General features: G+C 48.9%; 1 protein-coding gene across 1 annotated transcript in view; it reads right to left on the bottom strand.

Moving 5' to 3' along the window:
- Positions 1-21011, bottom strand: part of LOC138504593 (ADAMTS-like protein 5) — a 567458-nt gene that overhangs the window by 362645 nt on the left and 183802 nt on the right. Inside the window, exons 3-5 of the mRNA XM_069625180.1 lie at positions 19006-19169; positions 17841-17901; positions 5604-5709 (exon numbers count right to left, since the gene is read on the bottom strand). Coding sequence (XP_069481281.1) covers positions 5604-5709; positions 17841-17901; positions 19006-19169 — 331 coding nt within the window. The remainder of the gene's footprint in view (positions 1-5603; positions 5710-17840; positions 17902-19005; positions 19170-21011) is intronic.

Genomic DNA, 21011 nt, shown 5'->3' with positions numbered 1-21011 from the left:
CATGTCGCTCCATGTAGCGTGGTATTGTAGAGTTCCGTAAGACCATGGAATCATGGGTTGATCCAGGAAATCGGGCACAACAATGTGTAATGATCCTGTTTGAGTCACACACCATTTGTACATTAAGAGAATGATATTGTTTTCGGTTGCGGTACTGGGCCTCCATGGCATGTGGGACAACCAATTCCACATGGGTGCAGTCGATGGCACCAATGCAACCCGGTATGCCGGCAAGTGCATGGAATCCCACTTTTGTGTTTGTAATTTCCTGCTCCGAGCGTGGTAGAGAGATGTAGTCGTCTGCGTGCTTCAGGAGGGCATCAAGCACTTGCAATAGTGTCCGTGACAACAGTGGCTGTGAAATGCCATTCAACTGTCCGACTGTGTGCTGGTAGATGCCTGTGGCCAGGAAGTGGAGTACAGACACCACCTTCAGTAGGGGTGGGATGGCGGTTGGGCTATCTATCATGCTGACAAGGTCAGCGTGTGTCATGTCCACAATGGCGGTTATGGTGTCCCGGTCCAAACGGTAGAGGGTGTGGATCTGCTCATCAGTGAGGTTGAACGGATGTGCTCGGAGCCGTGGGATTGCGGGCTGCCTGCGTGGTGGTAGTGGCTGTGCTGGGGGCCTTGCTGGCCCTGCCTTGCCCTCCTCCTCCTCCTGCGTCTCCTCTGTGCGGCCGGTTGTTGTAGTAGTTGGTGTTCGTCTTCTTCTTGAAGTTGGAATACTTGCAGTGCTATCAGGTCCCCCAGGGCCAACATCGCAAGTCCTGCCGGTAGCATTTTGGAGTGGGTGTGGTTGTGGGAGGGGGTTGGGTGTGCAATTTATGTGTTTTCAAGCTGTATAGCCTCCACCTGTGGTGATTCATTCCACCTGTGCAAGCTGCAATCCCCTTTGGGCGAGCACGTCCCGCACACAACGCTGCAAATCGACGCATGGCATCTTGCTATTACAATCATGTATTTCATCCCGATGGCAGTGAGATATTGCTTCATATGTTAATTCTGCTATGGTCCCATTGTTTCACATACTATCTTTGCAGTCGGGAACATACTTGTGAAGGGTCAGTGGAATGTAGTACTCGATTAACGGTGGACCCTCATGCAGCGCTGTACCGCGGTTCACCGACGGGCGGGGCGTCCCATTTGTGAGTGAAGCCAGTTGCCATTTTCACACACTGCCGCACTAAATGGATGGATTTGTGATTTCAAGCGGTCACAGATGCCTTTTCGACGTGATGTTGCAAATGAGGAATTCGAAGGACAGCGCTTTCGGTTTCCAGCTAGCGGCGAGGAGATGCCCACAGGTCTGACTGCAGATAGAAAGTTCTATTGTTTAATGTCCATGGGACACGGGCCATGCCGAGAATGCAATGATTGATATGAATAGTATGGGATGCGCAATAGCGTAGTGGAGGATAAGGCAGGACGTTCCCAAATACATGTTACTTCACAACACTAGAATTCCGGCCTGGAGCACAGTGGATTTTGCAGACTGCATTAAGCACAGATTCAATGGAAATTTCAAATGTTATGTGAGTAAATAATCAGGCGTTTTTATACCGGGATGAGGGAATGATGTATGGATGCATGGACAGATGATTTAATAGAGAGTCTGCCATGTACATGGCTTTTTGGAATCTATCAACTTCCTCTGCGCTATGTGATGCAGGGCTGCCATAGTGGGACCATCGTCTATCTGCCCTTGTTGAACCCTCCCTGTCTCGACGCGCCTTCAAACACTTGTGTCTATGCACGTTACTAATCCCATCTAATGGATTCTGTTTTAACAGACGCATGCACACAAACACTCGTTTGTAATAGTGTTTTCACCTCGATTTATATAGTTATGATTCGCAAGTGATTTTTGGGTGCGAATAATCCTTTTGAGTGGGCTAGCATGCATATGGCTGTGGATTTAGTGTGATCTTTGAAGTGAGTAATTCAAGTGGAGTTCAGATGCCCATACTATTCTTTTTCGTTTCATTTGGGTGACAGGTATCTCCTCCCCTTTTGCCGCTGCCATCTGTATGCCACTCCTGCAGATGGCTTTTACTCCCGACACCTGCTGCTTCGTGTTAATCAGTGGAGCACCATTACGATCTTATGGGACGATCGCCAATGGCCCACATGCCCTTACGCAGTACTAGTGGCTAGGAGCAACATTTCGAGCTTTCAGCTGGACTAGTGCCTACCTAATGGGACGGCCCTGCGGTTCTAGGCGCTTCCATGTTGCCTTTTTGAACGTGAATGTAGCCCCTGTGTACCATGGAGGAACAGGGCGTCACACAAGAAGAAGCTGGTCATTTATTGCGGATGCAGCCCACAATTATGAGATATGATTTGGAGTTCATGACCTAATAGCTGTATGGCCCGGGTGATTTTGTTGTGCATTAAATTTTGATTATGATATTGACCGTGTAGCGTTATTCTTTGCAAGTAATGTAGCATATTCCTATTTGTGGAGCGATGTATTGTGAGGAGATCTGCTTTGGGTTCGGCCTTCTGAGTATAGTTGCGTGGTACTGTACTGGGCGCGTTTGCCTACGAAGCCCAGTAAGGTCAGGGATAGGGGCTGCAATTATGTCTGTTTTGATGATGTCATGCTCATGGGAGGGGGATTAGCTTTTGTGTAACAGATGCCGGTCAGCCAGGTGGATTGGTGGAATGATGTGATTTTCAGAATATGGCTGGTCACAGGTGCCTGTGTTTGCGTGCGTTTCTTGGAGGGAGACTGAGGTCATGTCCATTGGAATAGCTTCTGTATTCGTGTCATCTGTGCCCTGCAGCTCCCATTGGCCCCTCTTGAGATGTGCCTGGCTGCTCAGTCACTCTGCCAACTTGTGTGGTACATGCTTATGCTGATGGTTGGTTTGTTTACTGGCAGGAGTACAGGGCTGGTGCAGTCTCACTCAGGATACTGCTTTGTATGTTGCCTTGCACTGGTGTCAAGCGATGGGGGGCCTGTTTTTGTTTGTCTCAGTTTTGAGTTCATGTTGCTGTACTTGAAGCTTCACATGCCTGTGCTGCATCAGTACGGCAATGGTGCCATGGCTAATATGGATGGCCACTCACAAGGCACTTGGAGCCCCTGCATTCATTTGTTTGTTGGCCTGCATGGGTGACTTGTACATTTCACTGGTTGCATTGTGTGACTTCATTGCACCTACGAGGAGTTGTGCAATGTGGCCAGGGAGTGGTGTACAGGCACTCAGTAGGGCCTTTTACGGTTGGTTTGCGATGCCGTACTTCTCACCATGGCGGAATGGTACTTTCCGCCATGCTTGATGGCGTTAGGTACATGTCCGCTAGGGTCAGAATTCCCGTACCGTTGCGCCATGGTGGTAATTACGGTTTCGCAGTGCGCGCGTGCGCTTACTTGGTGCAGTTAGCGTTGGCGTTCACTACGGTGTCGCTAATGGCATCGTACTTTACGGTGACGGGTCATAATCGCACCGAGCGGTATTCGATGGCGGTATTGCATTTCCGCCATCGTTTTTCGATTTCCGCCAGGGTCGTAATGAGGGCCAGTGTGTGTTGTGTGCCTGCGTGACTAATTCACAATGCAGTTGCGATTTGATCCTAAGAAGCATCGTGTTCCGCCTGGCTTTCTCCTGCGTCACTTTGTCCCGTGTCTCTTCACATATGATGTTCTTTGATGGGTTAATTATCCCCAAAAATGTTTTGATACTGTAAATCACGATGTGATTGTATGTTTCTTTTATGAAACACCAATGTTGCTTTTATAAAAAATATACTTTGGAAATTAAATATCTTTTGATTAAGTCAAAAGGCCAAGAGTGTATTCAAATAATACGTATGCAGAATAGACCTGATATGCTGCTTTGAAACAACAAACCCAAAGAACAATTATTGAGTTGGGTTTTGCTCTCCTGATAGGAACATTTATTGTTTTTTCTTAGGCTTTACAGCCTCGAGCAAGTATGCAATATGCAAATGTAAAAAAAGATATGCCTGCATGCGACCCATGTTGGATTTCACTCTGTTTGTTAACGCCCCCTCCCTGTTTAATCGAACCACAGCTGTCCTGTTGTCATACAAGACTAGTAACATGGACAGTAAACCAGCCTCAGTCCCACACCACAAAGGGCCCTGTTCATGGTTCCGAAAGCTGAGGTAAGGAAGGACTAGGAGGTACATGAAGCCAGACACATGGCAGCTCTGGCTAGCAACGGAACAAGGCAAGCTGTTGCCCCAGGGAGACGTACTAGTATGAAATCCCGTTTCCGCCCAGCAAGAATGAGCCTAAGAAGAACCTTCGCAAAAACCTTACTCATGACATCTCAAAGGGATATCATCCTGTAACTGTCTGGAAAACACCTGGGTCTCCTCTTAAAAACTGGAGTATGGATGCCCTGAGACCAGAAAATAAATAAAGGATTTAAAATGCGAGCCCAACTAGACGGATCACGGTTTGCTAGTAGACTGCTCCGGGACCTCAAGCCCTTGATGATCTTAAAGCAATTATTGTATACATCATGTCCTGAACTGTAGCCAAACAATATCAAGTAGACAAACCCACCAAGATGAAAGTCAGCTCTTCATCAGGGCTATGATAGGAGCAGAAACACACTCTGTGTATGCTTGGAAAGTCAGCTCTTCATCAGGGCTATGATAGGAGCAGAAACACGCTCTGTCTATGCTTGGAAAGTCAGCTCTTCATCAGGGATATGATAGGAGCAGAAACACACTCTTTCTATGCTTGGAAAGTCAGCTCTTCATCAGGGCTATGATAGGAGCAGAAACACGCTCTGTCTATGCTTGGAAAGTCAGCTCTTCGTCAGGGCTATGATAGGAGCAGAAACACACACTTTGTATGCTTGAAAAGTCAGCTCTTCGTCAGGGCTATGATAGGAGCAGAAACACACTCTTTGTATGCTTGGAAAGTCAGCTCTTCTTCAGGGCTATGACAGGAGCAGAAACACGCTCTTTCTATGCTTGCCTCGACATGGGGATAACCAGGGAGAGCAAAGGCCCTTTACCTGACACATTGATTAACCTCCAAATCTCACAAGCATCGTGACCCCAATAACAGACAGCATTTGAGGACAAATACCAAACCTAGATTGTTTTTATAATGCTATAAAAATGTGTGTTGGGATGACTAATATCTTAATAAGGGGATGTGTCCCACCAGTATATCGAAGAAAACATTTCAGTGTTTCGTGCAGTGGTGGAGCCAGAGCAGGGTCAGGGGTGCGGTGCCTCCCCTGGCTCCCAGCCCTTTTATCCGCCCCCAAGCAATAAAGCTGCCGCCACTACTGGTTTCGCGCACCATGCAATTTATGGAAGGCACTCTTTGAAGCACCCCTTGGGTACATGGAAAGTGAATATAAGAGGCAGGACTTATGCCATGCACGCCTGGACAGCAGGCTGCTGCTGCCGGTACCTTCAATGCATTATATTAGTGCCACCAGGGCTTCACAGACTGCAGGTAAACAACCAAAGCTGCATACAGATAGACATTAAGAACAAAGACTGTGTTTTACAAAAACGTGGGCATAACGCCACTCCCATTTCTAAATCCTAAGTGGGGTGCGCCCCGACTCCCCCCGCAAGGTGGCAAATGAACCTGGACGTACCCGTGTTAAACGGCACCCATTTGAAGAGGCGATTTCCCACCACAGCTTTCTTGTCGTAGGCGGAGCACTGCAGCTGCCGGAAATCCGTGCTTCCGGAAGAACACTCCTGCACAGGAAACACACAGGAATACGCTTTCATTAAATGTTTTGCTTTATTGCTTATAACGCGAACCTAGCACAAATGCAGTGGAGCGCTTTACAGCAGGAGGGGCCAGCATTGGGATGGTCGCTTTGCACAGTAGCGCAGTATTATTGCCACTTGCACGTTCTGAATACTCACAAGTCATAGTAGGTTTTTCCCCTCCCTCCTTCCCCTGTGGGCGACTTGAAACATGACATTCTCATTGTATAAGCGCCTAACAAGCAAGCAATGCATAAATAAATAAATAAATAGATGAGTTCCTTGATAAAACACATTGCTTATTAATACAGTAGACCTATTGCTAGCATTGCAGGCTAGCCTCAGTGTTCGGCCTGTCTCCTGAGGCCGAGGCTAGCCTCAGGACGGTCTCCTGAGGCCGAGGCTAACCTCAGCCGCAGGATGGTCTCCTGAGGCCGACGCTAGCCTCAGGCCGGTTTCCTGAGGCCATGTGTCTGACTACTCTTCGCCAGAAGCTCAGATAGGGACAGCAAGGCACTGCAGAGCGGTTCCTCAGCGCTATGAAGCCACCCCTCTGGGAGAGTAGCGCTGTGCAACATAACATTCCTTTATCTGTTGTAGAAGCAGAAAATGAGGCGGAACACTGGTTTCTCAGAGGACTGCAGGGCTAGAACCTCCAGCTATACACGCTAGTCAGTGGCAGCCCTCTTGCTGGCATATCCAATATGTTTTCCCTATAGAGGTCAAATGTAGCCACACACTCTCCACTAAACATGATGGCATGTGTCAAAGGGGTCGGCCTGGGAGCAAGAATGACGCCACAATCATGTGTCGAAGTTCCCTAGGGAATATTTTACAAGAATTGGACAACTCAAATGTACATGGCATCATCCCAAACAAACAAATGTCAGGATGGTTTTCCTTAAATGAGGTTGGGTCCTTCAGAGACCCACCCCTTGTCCAATGTCTCTTCCACAAGAGGTGGGTTTCCAGGCCTTAGTAACCTCTAAAGCAAGTGTTCCAGTTTGCACTGTTTAAAAAGAAGATTGCCCACCCCTACCTGGAATTGGAGTCTTTGGGGTGACCCAAACTCTTCTCCTTGGCCCGACTTGGAAGCATGGCTTTCAGGGCACCATACCCCCACCCCTACCTGGGATTGGAGTCTTTGGGGTGACTCAAACTCTTCTCCTTGGCCCGACATGGAAGCATGGCTTTCAGGGCACCATACCCCCACCCCTACCTGGGATTGGAGGCTTTGGGGTGACCCAAACTCTTCTCCTTGGCCCGACATGGAAGCATGGCTTTCAGGGCACCATACCCCCACCCCTACCTGGGATTGGAGTCTTTGGGGTGACTCAAACTCTTCTCCTTGGCCCGACATGGAAGCATGGCTTTCAGGGCACCATACCCCCACCCCTGCCTGGCATTGGAGGCTTTGGGGTGACCCAAACTCTTCTCCTTGGCCCGACTTGGAAGCATGGCTTCCAGGGCACCATACGCCCATCCCTGCCTGACATTGGAGGCTTTGGGGTGACCCAAACTCTTCTCCTTGGCCCGACTTAGAATTGCCTCTTCTTCCTCACCATTGCTGCCACCTCTCCACTTTACTCGGTATCTCCAGACTCTGCTCCTTCTACTGCTTTTTAGTCCCCAGCCTTCTCAAAATGGGAGCCTCTTGTTCCTGCAACCTACAACGAGCTACTGTGGCTGAGTGCTTTTATACTGTGTTCCCTCCTCGTCCGGGTCAGATTTTCAGTTGTTCTCCGGGAGTGCATTGGGAATTGTTTTGGGCTTGGCAGGCCTGCCATCTTTCCTCCTCTGAGGGCACGAGCCAAATCTCACCTGGAAGCACGGTGGTCCCTCAGTTCTACTGCTCCGACCCACCTGTATAAATCCATTTTAAAACGGGGACTCTGCAGATCCAAACTAACTTAATAATTTCTGGACTTCCGCAATGGCGGAATAATTACTCAAAAGGAACAATGATATCAGGGTGGCGTTCGTCCTCCGAGGGTCTACAGAACATGCATTCAAACCAAGGAACAATGACCTGCAAATCTTAGAAAGAGATTCGTCAAATTAGAGAGACCATGCACACAGGAAATAAAGAAATTCTGAGAAAAGATTACCTTGAAGAATTACACAGAAAAAGACAAAATTCCAAGGGACCGCCAGATTCTAATATTCCTGACTTTGCAAACCCAAAAGATGTGGATCTGGCTCAGAAATGGGAGGACAGCCTTTTGCAAGGTTCCAGAATAATGCTGGATTTACTCATATCATAGAGCATGCGGAAAGAGAACATCAGAGAATAGTCGCAGAAATTGACATCCTAAAAAAGGAAATTGAACACCATCCGGCAGCATCAGCTACGACGGAGAAGAACTACCGAACTATGTATGAGATATTGAAGAATATGCAAATTAACAAGGGAGGGGGGTCCTGGAAGTCTCTCTGCCAGACATTAGTCCTGGTTGCGAGAGCCATACCCAGAGTCTTTAGCTCACTATCTTTCACAGAGGAGACATTTCCAAAACATATCAGTCTTTGTCATGCCCTGGGGCAGTCCAGCACCAAAATGCCAGGTAATTCTCCTCTGAACAAGAGTACCAACAGCAACCCCAGACACGTGTTTCGGTCTGGTTGGACCTCATCAGTAGGGCGTGTCTGGGGTTGCTGTCGGTCTGGTTGGACCTCATCAGTAGGGCGTGTCTGGGGTTGCTGTTGGTACTCTTGTTCAGAGGGAAATTGCCTAGCATTTCGGTGCTGGACTGCCCCAGGGCAGGACAAAGACTGATAGGTTTGGGATATTTCTTCTCTGTGGAAGATATTGAGCTAAAGACTCTGGGTAAGGCTCCCGTAACCAGGACTAATGTCTGGCAGAGGGACTCCCAGGACCCCCCATGTTAATTTGAGATATTGAAGAGACATAAAGATGAGGTGAAACTCCTCAAGTCAAAGAAATTTGCAAGAGATGAGAAGGAGTAGAGGGATGTCAGGGTCTTCAAGTTTCAACGTAAATTTGATGATATGACCAATAGCACCTCACGAGAGAGCACTCTGAATGTCTCCCTTGCTAGTTCAAAATATGACAGAGAACCCGAAAAGTCCACCAACACAAACAGACCAACCAGTGAAAACTCCATAGTAACCGAAGCTCCACTAGCAGGAACATCTTTACTTAGAACAGATCCAGAGATTCAAGAGGCAACCGGAGAACCCCAATGAATACCCAGAAGCACGTCCACTTTCAGGATCCCATCGAGTCAAATACACCCATTCAGGCAAGGAGAACAGGGCAAGGAGGGGTGGCATATAGAAACCCCGGCCCAGAACGCGGGCCAAGAATAACAAAATCAAGATTCCAGAACCAACACCAAGAACAGAGACCACACGTCTAGTACTCAACTTATCTGAATATGTGCTCACATAGGCGCAGGAGAAAATACTTAACAAGGCACTCTCAAATGCTCCCATGAGCACCGCAAACATCATGGACGCAGACAAAGAACTATTCAAATACACACAGAAACTAAGACTCAAGAAATTCTTTGCCAAACAAACACCTTGGAGGAGAGCTACCAAGACCAAACAACCACTGAGTAACACCAGAATAGAAGAATTGAATCACACCCAACTTCTGGTCAACTTAGATGCAGATGCCGCAACTACTGGCATTTCCAAGCAGGAACTACTATGATGCATACAGATTGAGGAGCGATCAATAACCACAAAGGAGTTTAGAAAGAAGTCTTGTTTACCCCAAACCTACAAGGTGATAATGCAATCAATATATTCCAATAAGCTGTAACAATGGACTTACACAAAATGGAGGACAGCATGAAAAAGAACAGGAAACCAATATATATCGAAACCTAAACGCAATGGAGAGGGGAGCACTTGACAAACATAAGAGCAAAGAGGACATCATCATCATTAACATCCTCATTAAGGAAGCGGATAAGGGTGAAAAGATTGTGATCATGAACAAAGCAGACTATATTATGACGCCACACAATCATTTGGATTCAACAGAATGCTACGAACCACTGATAACTAATCCCATTAAGAACACGAGTACTGAGGCAAGAACCATCATTGAGAAACGGCACAGATTGGGATATCTTAGCAATGAAGAAGCCTGATTTTTGGTGGTAGACCACCCTCATATGCCAACTGTCTACTTCCTGCCCAAAGTGCATAAAGAATACAATTTGATCACAGAAGGAAGACCAATCGTAAGTGCAATGGGATTGGTCACGGAACCAATGGCCAAATATATCAACATCATACAAAGAGATGTTACCAGTATTCCCACATACATATGCAACACTATGCATATCTAACAGGTCTTGAGGACCTGGCTTAGTAACCCCAATATTTGCTTGTAACCATGGACGTACAAGCTCTGTATACTTCAATCAATCATGATCTTGCACTAGAAGCTCTGGACTATACATACGCAAAAGTGTCTGCATCCTTCCTCTTCCTTCTGGAGATGCTGAAAGAACTACTCCTCTTCTCGCTCTCCAACAATGTGTTCTTATTTAATGCAACACTTTCCAGACAAAAGAAGGGGGTAGCTATGGGGGCCAACTATGCCCCTGCTATAGCCACAAAAAAAAGAACACTGATTCCAGTTCGCCTGACGAGGACAACCGTACAAGGGAGCTTCAGGTTAATGATTATCCACCGTACGTCATCACAGGGACCTCCCCCACAGAACTAAGACAAATTACAAGTCTCTAATAATTCCTGCCTTAAGAATGACCCCTGAGTTCGAAACACGTGTCAGAAAAATCGTAATAAACACCTTAATCACCAAAACTGATACCTAGAACTTGCGAATATTATTAGAGAGAAATACCCTCCTGTAAATGTGTAGTGTGCAGTGCGAATATGCTTGGTCTCAACCCAAACTCAGAATTCTTACCCAGGAACAGTACGGCACTGTTCCTAGTAGGCCTACTATGCACATAGCAGGACACGAGTCAAATCTCACCTGGAAGCATGGTAGTCCCACAGTTCTACTGCGCCAAACCACCTGTACAAATACCTTTGCCTCAAACTCCACCTTGCAGTGTTCTTTCCGCTAACTCCTCTGGATCGCTCCCTCCCTCATTCCGTCCACTCTCACCCTCTAATGTAACAACCTCCTCCTTAACCCTCTTAACTTTCCCATCCCATCTCTTCTTGCTCCCCACTGCTGCCACCTCTCTACTCTACTCAGTCTCTCCAGACTCTGCTCCTTCTACTGCTTTTTAGTCCCCAGCCTCCTCAAAATGAGAGCCTCCTGTTCCTGTGACCTAGAACAAGCTACTGCAGCTGAGCGTTTTTATACTGTTTTTCCTCCTCGTCCGGGTCAGATTTTCAGTTGTTCTCCCCAAGTGCATCAGGGTTTGTGTTGGGCTTGGCATGCCTGCCGTCTTAGAATTTAACTTTCCTCCTCTGACCCTTCCTGGAGTTTGGGGTGAGCTGAAGGCTTCAGTGTTTCCAGCATGTGAATTGGAAGCTTTCTGGAAACACTCTGGATAAGCTTTCTGAATACTTTGTGTTTTTTTTTTATAAATTGCCTGTAGAGACAAATTGAAACATTGTATCTCTGATGTGAGAAACACTTCCATAACGTTGTTTCCCGTACTGAATCTTCAGCGTCTCTGAAATCATGATTTGGCAACTTTGTGTCCATGTGGCAGCAGAGTTCAACCTGGGTCCCTTCGAGGTGTGGCAACTTTGTATCCGTGTGGTAGCAGAGTTCAGCCTGGGTCCCTTCGAGCTTTGGCAACTTTGTATGCATGTTGCAGCAGAGTTCCACCTGGGTCCCTTCGAGCTGTGGCAACTTTGTATCCGCGTGGAAGCAGAGTTCAGCCTGGGTCCCTTCGAGCTGTGGCAACTTTGTATCCGCGTGGAAGCAGAGTTCAGCCTGGGTCCCTTCGAGCTGTGGCAACTTTGTATCTATGTTGCAGCAGAGTTCAACCTGGCTCCCTTCGAGGTGTGGCAACTTTGTATCCGTGTTGCAGCAGAGTTCAACCTGGGTCCCGTCGAGGTGTGGAAACTTTGTATCCGTGTGGCAGCAGAGTTCAGCTTGGGTCCCTTCGAGATGATGCAGTGCCGGGTGAACCTGTAACTAGACCCTCACTGCTTTGCAGAGTGATGAGAAATCACTCCCCTTAAGGGAAGTGCTGCTTATTTCACAGTGGGAGCTTTGGGCACTCTTAATAGGGGAGGGGCTGCTCATACATTGCCCTACAGGGTCTCATCAGGGTTCTGGAAAGGACCTGATCTAAGCTTCCAGGGCTAACCTTCCGCGATAGACTGGTGGTGTGGGGGGTGGTAGGTCCCTCAACACCAGCTTGTGCTGTGCCACTGATTGTCCCCTGCCCTGTGAAGGAGTTAAGGTAGGGTGAGCAGTAGATGCTCAACATTCTGCCCCAGGCCAGACCTCCACAGGTGCCGGTTGGCACCCAGCCTGCTGAATCACCACCTTGGCAGTGCCCAGAACCAGGCACAGGGCTCCATCCCACATGACAATGGGGCAGCAGACTGTTGCCAGATCCGAAAGCTCTGCTCGGGGAATGAGATGCTTGTCATCTGGGGCCCCAGAGAATGGGTCTCCCCCCTCCCAACTAGTATCATGCTGAAACTTAATCATCTCTGGTTCCGGTTCCTGCATAAAACTCCTCTATTTTAGGCTGTCATGAAGCTAGGCAGAGGCCAGCTGCTCTGCAGTGATGGCCATCACCAAGGGGTCAATTGACCTCGCTGTATGCACTTTATAAATGGTTACAAACACATGCAAATTACATTTATATGACACTCTGTGTTTTTTCTCCTTCAGACTCCTGAGCAGATGGCCATCAACCCACAGGCCATCACCGCAACGTCCACCATGGGTACTACCCCTCTGAAATGGCCGCAGGCAGACAGATAACTGTCACCAAAACTCCTAACCAAAAGTTGGAACAAGACTTCTACAAGGGTGACTTTCTTGATCTCGGATGGTGTTTTGGGAAAAATAAATGAAGAAAGAGAGCACGCCAAATGGATGCAACAAAGAAATTCCCAATGATGCTCAGCAGCAGAGGTGGGGGTAATTGCCAGCAATTGTCCGATCCTGCACAACATACTAACATGTCTCACTCAAGGAAAGGCAGCCGAATGAGGAGGGAATGACTGGCAGCTGAACGAGGAGGGAATGACCGGCAGCCGATCGATGAGGGAATGACTGGCAGCCGATCGAGGAGGGAATGACCGGCAGCCGAATGAGGAGGGAATGACTGGCAGCTGAACGAGGAGGGAATGACCGGCAGCCGATCGATGAGGGAATGACTGGCAGCCGATCGAGGAGGGAATGACCGGTAGCTGAACGAGGAGGGAATGACCGGCAGCTGAACGCGGAGGGAATGACCGGCAGCTGAACGAGGAGGGAATGTCCGGCAGCCGAACGAGGAGGGAATGTCCGGCAGCCGAACGAGGAGGGAACTAAAGAGAAGGGAATGTCCGGCAGCCGAACGAGGAGGGAATGACCGGCAGCCGATCGAGGAGGGAATGACCGGCAGCTGAACGAGGAGGGAATGACCGGCAGCTGAACGAGGAGGGAATGTCCGGCAGCCGAACGAGGAGGGAACTAAAGAGAAGGGAATGTCCGGCAGCCGAACGAGGAGGGAACGAACGAGGAGGGAATGACCGGCAGCCGAACGAGCAGGGAATGACCGGCAGCCGAACAAGGAGGGAATGACTGGTAGCCAAACGAGGAGGGAATGACCGGCAGCCGAACAAGGAGGGAATGACTGGTAGCCGAACAAGGAGGGAATGACTGGTAGCCAAACGAGGAAGGAATTAACAACCACCAGAGACATCAAGATAAGGGGCCTGCTGCAATGAGCCACCACATCGCAGACCTTCACAGATCCCAACAAGATTGTAACATATCCACACAGAGATGAGAGATTGCACACAATATCACAAGCAAAGTCTATCTATCGCATTAAAACGTTCTACGTACAAACACGCTCAACCTACAGCGTAAGCGATACCAATGGATAACAGGTGGGCAAAAGGCACCATGACTGGAAATCCACACACAGCCCAGGCCATGATTGGTGCACACAAGCAATATAAGAGGTCCAATTGCAACATATTGGCAGGAATGGTCAAACACCCCTGCACCACCAATAAGGCACCCATGGCACTAAAAGAAACTCACCAACAGAAGACACTCTGTATCATCAAGGACTGTAAATTCCACATAGCTACACATCTGCATACCCCAAACAACCACCACAAGCAAGATGGACACATTGACCCAACGGGTAACCTTCAATGAGGAAGCTGTGCCAGCAGAGAAAGCGCCCACAAACCCTAACCTTGAGAAGCCCACAAACACCAAGTATAAGACTAGCTCACGATGAGCAGCACCATCCGAACAGAACACAGCACCCTGCAACGCCATGTACATGTCCCAGCACAGAGCGCAGATCACGAGATCCTCGGTAAAGGTGGCACTGCTGTACTGCTCCTCATGTAAACTGTTACCTGCCTGCCAGCCAGTACCACTGTAGGTACCCATCCACAGACATAGGGTCATAGCTTAACTGCCATATTAAGCCCCACAAACGGCCATGGCATTCGTTTACCTGTTTTACTGGTGCAGATTTTGGAACAACCTACTTTAAGTTCCATACCAGGTTTTGGGTTTAACCAGCTGATGCATTCTAGTAGATGTACCCTGTCCAAAAGGCAAAGGGCTGGGCGTAGGCATACTAAATACGTTCACTTTCAAGAAGCTGCTACAAGTTGGAGGGACCCTGATTGCATTCACCTGTTACAAGCTCCTGCAGGCTGGGCTACCAAGAGAGGGCGAGGCTTTAATTGCAATCCACGGCTGCAGGCTACTGAAGCGTGGACTGGGCTTAACTGGACACACCTTCGCCAGGCTGCAGTCGGCTCCACCCAGTTGGGGTGTGAGCTGGGAGGGCTTTGTAGGCTCACTCTGAGGTTTACCCAGTGTTCTATCAATTGCCTTTACCTGGAGTTCCTGCTTCATGCGGGTGTTGAACCTTTCCACGCTATCTTACTTCTGGTTACTATTTCCTACCTGCTATATCAGCTTTCCAGTTTCTGTCTTGATTGCTGTTAAAGCTAATCCTTTTTTTCTGAAAGTTTTTGTGTTTCCTGGTTGCCTTTCCTGAAGCCTTGTTTTGCTGTGAGCTGACAGACCCCAACCCCTTGACCCCACACCACCGGCTTACAGGCCCACCTTATTTATGGCAAAGCTGCCCCTTCCCCATGTCACTTTCCAATCCACGTTTCATGCTTTAGTTGGTAAGACCCTTGTCCATAGTTAAAGTACCTGCTTTTTAGTGTACTTAGCTTTCTGAACCACGTGTTTGCAGCAACGTCTTGTCTATGACTAGTGCACTGATTTACTTGAACCACGCAATCGCTGAGTTGGCAGTGACTGACTACCTTACTTAAGACTAAAGCTGTATGTTTCATGATATTCCTAGAACGCTAGGTTTCGAAGTTTGTGTGGCAACGTTCCTTGCCCAGGTCCCTGATAACTATTCTGATTCTTGGTCAATGATTTCCTCTATGCCAGCGTTCACATGTGCCTTTTAAGTAATGCGTGCATAGCTTCCGCCATCAGGCTCCGTCTACAGTTCTGCCCTTTCTTTCTTTTCTCTGCCTGTCCTGTACTTGTACTTGGTTATTTCTATCCACTCTGCTTTTCCCTCTTGATTACAAATTGGTCCACTGTTGTGTCTCAGCTTTATATCCGTATACCGTGTGACCCCTGGGTTGGTCTCTGTTATGATCAGATAAGGGAAAGTCTTTGGCTGCTTTAGTCTAGTTCGTTGAGTCTTACTTGTCTCAGTATATGGTCTCCGGATTTACCCTTTCACTGAGTACAACCATCAACATCAGCACGTCCTACCCATGACGTTGCTGCGCGATTGTTGTGAATAGTAATCTGCTGATACCAATCCCAAGGGCTTTTCCTAATCTCCCTGGAGACCCCATTCCAGTACACCCTTCATTCTGATCAATCCGCGTTACCCCGTATATTTGCCTGCCTTCTCTTTCTCTCTGTGTCACTTTGCTTCATCCCTCTCCTGCCCCTACAGTTCCTGTGACTACCTGTCTCCTGAAAGATCAGCATGGTATGTACCCTGTTTCTGTTATATGCTAAGAGTTGCCTCCCGAGTCACCACAAAACTACAGTCTGTACTCCGACATACATCTATTGTCCTATGCGCTCCTGACAGAAACCTGGCTATCAGGTGATTGCAAAGTAGCAGTCCAAGACGCCATCCCAGCTAATTTAAAATTCCTACAAGGCAATTGAGACGGAAAGGAGGCGGAGGAATGGACATGGCACACAACAAGCCTTTCTAGATACCAGCTGCCATTGGGCACCACAGATGTCGAATCGCTCCTTGCCCACCGGGATCTCAACCACCAGACAAACTGTTCCTTCCTGCACACACACAGACCTCTCACGATCACACCTTTGCATATCGTCTCTTAGACTCTGCCGCCAACCTTGTGGTGAAACACAAACCAGCATTCCAGTAACAGATGCAGCCCTACAACACAGCAATCCGAACAACAGAGGGACTGCGTTATGCAGAAGGGATCAGGTAACCCACTGAAAGAAATGCTGAAATAAGCAAAGAGATGAGACACCCCCACCCCGTCTCCAAATCCAATCACTTGAGAGTCAAGGTTAAACACAACCAACAAGACACAGATGCTGCAGCAATGGAAAGGAACAATGACTTGCTCCACAACGAAAGCACACCAGAAGCCCTGGTCAAGGAAAGCAACAAGGCAGGCCACCAATGTCCCCCTTCTGCCCCGGCCTAAACAAAGACATCCTAAGCAAAGAAACAGCCGCCTTTTTCCAACGTGAACTCATGAACGCCTCTTAGAAAATAGTAGACATTGCAATACTGGTCGTATTAAAATACTTCTCAAAAACACCTCCAGAAACCTGGGCCCTCCCGCCAATGACCAACCAACTTCTAACATATCCTGCCCAGCTTAACTAGGTCAACGCTATGTTCACAGCCAATCTTAGCACACCTTGTCTCCTGTCCTGTGTTTGCTGTCAGCACCTTCGTGTCCTTGTGCGCCCTGATGCCTGGGGGTTTTCGCACTTTATAAACACAATAAAATAAATAAGCATCCATGAAAAAGCGCTAAACAGACTGAGCTATACAGGCCTCCCGGTTGCATCGCTGCAGATTGGCAGCAGTCCGGTCAAATAAAAGGGACCTGGAAAGCCAGGCCATTGCTTGAATGGCTTCTGCCACAGCTGGCATTCGCTTCTGTGAAGTGCCTCTCACCCCTGGTGCTGGACCTGGCAGTGGGCACTGTGATGCTGGACCTGGCAGTGGGCACTGTGGTGCTGGACCTGGCAGTGGGCACGCGCCAAAGCATCTGCAACACGATGTCACAGTCCTGCAGTGTCTTTGAGTGGGGATGTCGCAACTACATGGCAATAGAACACCTTGCAACGTGTTTAAATAACAGCTATTGCAGGCGCCCACGTGTTCAATACACACACTCCTCATTGCTGCAATGTGTTGTTACCATGAGGCTTTGTTGTGAGTCTGGTGGCAATTCTAAAAACATCTGGCATCTTAATTACTTTAGACTTCTTAAATTCCTCCTAACGGCGAGTGGAGATGTATGCATGTTTACTGCACTGGTAAATAAAACATATTTCATTTACCCCAGCGGTGCTTTCTATCTGCCCTGTGCGGTAGATATTCCGTACGATCTCAACCCCTAATTACCTGCCCTTTACAAACACCAGGTGTTTAGCATTGGCGCCAGGCCCCTGCTGTTTCACGTTTCCTTCCCAGTGGCATAATTGGGATGCCCATTGAACTTGGCATGCCAAGGTGCTGTCCCCATATGCCCCCATGCCACCCCACACCACACTTCATTTAGCGCAGTCTACCCGTCAGACCTGTGGGCGCTAAAAGAACCCTTTGCGTAAGTGGAAGCCGGGATCAGGGGATTACACGACGCTACCCACACATATGACTTCCCAAAGGCACAGTGAACATGTCCCAATAAGCATCGGGGGGACGGGGGGGGGGATGACCGTGACACAAGGTTCTCACCTGGGTGTGGCAGACACGGTATTGCCTCTGCTCTCCTGGGCACGGCTGTCCTGTTGGCATCCTGTTGAGACAGGAAGCGACTGGTGAGGACATGAGTTCCAGGGCAGGCTGGGCTACCCCTGCCTCCTCATTCAGAAGTCAAGGTGTCAATCACAACCGGCCACAACACATATCATTTGCAAGCGGTGAACGAAGGTAATTGGAGGGTGAGAGGAAGGGTGGGGGGAGGGGTAGGAAGGGAGAGAGGGAGAGAGGGGAGGGCGTGGCAGTGGGTTGTGGGAAATAAGGAGGTGGGCAGTCCAGCACTTTCACTGGTTGCAAAATGGAGTGTTAGGGGAATTGCAGGAGGGCACGACTCAGCAGAAGCATCAGTGTGGATGGGGGTTTGCCTTGAGTGACATAGAAGGTGGCAAGGATTGTATTATGATGAGACGCTGCTGGTTTGGGGGGGTCAGTGGGGCATAGTGGCACCCCAATTACGGTTGGCATATGGATGCTCCTGTCCTGTTGGATGGCCAGGTTGCTACAGAGGGAGATGGGTAGATCGGATGAGGAGAAGGGATGGGGCATCATTGATTTTCAGTAGAACTACACGGAGAGAGAGAAGAGAGAGAGAGAGAGAGAGAGAGAGAGAGAGTGAGAGAGAGAGTGTGTGTGTGTGTGTCGATTAGTACACTTTTCAGACAGACATTTTTTGTAAAAACGGGTAAAATACATTTGAACACAAATAATAAAAAAAAAAATATGAGCACACCAATCCCATGGTAGAGGCGTGAATGGCTAAAATTCAGGATCAAGTGCAGAGGAGTGGGTGAAGACGAAGAAGCTGACTGGCGACGTTATATCGTCAACGAGGGTTGAGTTAAGAAAGAAATGAAGGGTGGGTGATGAGCCGGCAGGGAACCGGGCCACACTGTAGGAATCGTAGCCTGGCCTCCCCACCGTTCCCAATGCCAAGTTATGCGGAGCACCTTGTTGTGAGGAGGGAGATGGGGCCAACCGTGTCAAAGGCAGCGGATAGTTCCAGAAGGACTGGTTGGCAGAGAGATGCTGACTCGCCTGCCTAGATGTGGAAACATTGTGAGCTGTGTGCGTGGATGGGTGTCTGGCAAGGGACCAATCAGAGTGAGGGATAACAACGCCTTAAATGCACAGAGCTGTTTACCTGATGATGCACTGTCTGGTGCGGACCGCAACTCCACCACCACAAGTCCTCGAACAAGGGGACCAGCTTCTCCACTCGCTCCACTCGTTGCCAAACCCGAGGGGGTGACTTTGCTCCGGCCCAGAGTTGCTGAAGGAACCTCTCTGAAAAGGTCCCCTTTGAAGCTAAAAAACAGAAGGTGATCATGGAGTCATTTAGGACAGTCAGCTGGTCCAAACCATGCCTACCGATGCAGCACTGTGTTCAAGGCAAGACCCTCCGAATTCATGAGGGCGGCTGTTTCGGGACTCATCATGTCACGCATGAGTCCTCACCAACGATTCACAAGAAAACCTGGATGACTCTTTATCCCCACTGAGGGTGTCTCACTTTATCACCCACCGGTGACTCCTGAGCTGAGGTGATGCATTTGGGACCACACCATTGCCTCTGCTCGCCTGCAGTCCATGGACAAGTGCCCACCGCTCTGCCCTTTCCATGTGGAAAAGTGATCCCTACTGAAGAGATGAGAAGCCATGTAAAAGTCCCCCCTTCATGTTATACGACCTGCCTGTCTCTACATATATGTCTCCACCAGTCTAACCCATCACTCCCCCTATAGACCTTTACTGACAAATGTCATGTTTCCGTCCAGGCTCTGTAACCCCGCCTTCTAACATCGGTTGGTGAAAAATTCACTGCTGCCCCCTTTTAGCTCTCAGTTGATGACCACCCATTGATAACAATCAAGCCATCGACACTCAATTCAGCACCGCCCAATTATACCTCATGCCACCCCTGCCCACTTATAGCACTCAAGCCATCGCCCTTTATTAATTCACTGCACCCGCCGGCTGATTACCATTGTAGCTGCACCCAGGCAACACGATACGTCACCCACACAGTGTTTCTTCTCTTTCCCAGCATGCATTGAACTTGCCTCACACACCCTGCTTCACAGGGTAACTGGTCGAGAATTTGATTTTGTAACCCATTTTTATTTCGTTTTTTCTGTTTGTCTAGGGCAGTGGTCTTCAAACTTTTTATGCCAAGGCCCCCCTGAGCAAACAATAAATTGTTCAGGAATCCCCTACCCCGCCCCTCTGTGTTCATGTTCGTTTTTTTATAGAGATAGCTGTGAAATGTGTGATGTCCATACACAAGCACCCTGGATTGTTTTGTAAATGAGACTCTGACGTGCACGCCAATCAAAGAAGTTGCCTCACATTGTAAATCCTCTAGGCCAGTGGTCTTCAAAAATGTTTAGCCTAGGCACCCCTGAGCAAAATTTGGGCACACAGGCCCCCCCCAAAAAATATCAAATGGACAGTATGTATTGCGCACTGTCACTGCACCCTACTCCCAGTACAGTCCCTGGGCTCCCCCACTTGCTCCCATCACAGTCACAGGGCTCCCTCATCCCACTCCCACTCAGTCCCTGGGCTCTCCCCACCCTGCTCCCACCACTGTCCCATGGTTCCCTGCCCATCCTGCTCCCGCCACAGTCCCTGGGCTCCCTCATCCCACTCCTACCCAGTCCCTGGTCTCTCCGCACCCATCAGACACCCTGGGCTCTCCCCACTCTGCTCCCACCACTGTCCCATGGTTCCCTGCCCATCCTGCTCCCGCCACAGTCCCTGGGCTCCCTCATCCCACTCCTACCCAGTCCCTGGGCTCTCCCCACACCATCACGCAACCTGGGCTCTCCCCACCCTGCTCCCACCACTGTCCCATGGTTCCCTGCCCATCCTGCTCCCGTCACAGTCCCTGGGCTCCCCCATCCCGTTCCCAACACAGTCCGAGAGCCAGTGGTGGCTGGTAAATTTTTTTAAGTGGAGGGGAATAACTATTTCCCCCAAAAATGCCATAGCGACCGAGCACAGTGAGGGAGTTCGAACTAATCAAGGGGGGTTCGTGGGTTCCCCCCATGAATTATATTATAAAATAATGGGTTAAAATGTCGCACTGTAGAGCATTCTTTAAAAGAAAATGGGTAAATATCCAATCAGTTTGCAATTGCTGCTGGG

Source organism: Ambystoma mexicanum, chromosome 11 (assembly GCF_040938575.1).
Source record: "Ambystoma mexicanum isolate Mex_15411 chromosome 11, UKY_AmexF1_1, whole genome shotgun sequence".
Taxonomy (NCBI): Eukaryota; Metazoa; Chordata; class Amphibia; order Caudata; family Ambystomatidae; genus Ambystoma; species Ambystoma mexicanum.
Note: the sequence above shows the minus strand (reverse complement) of the source record. Positions and strands in the feature narration are given on the sequence as shown.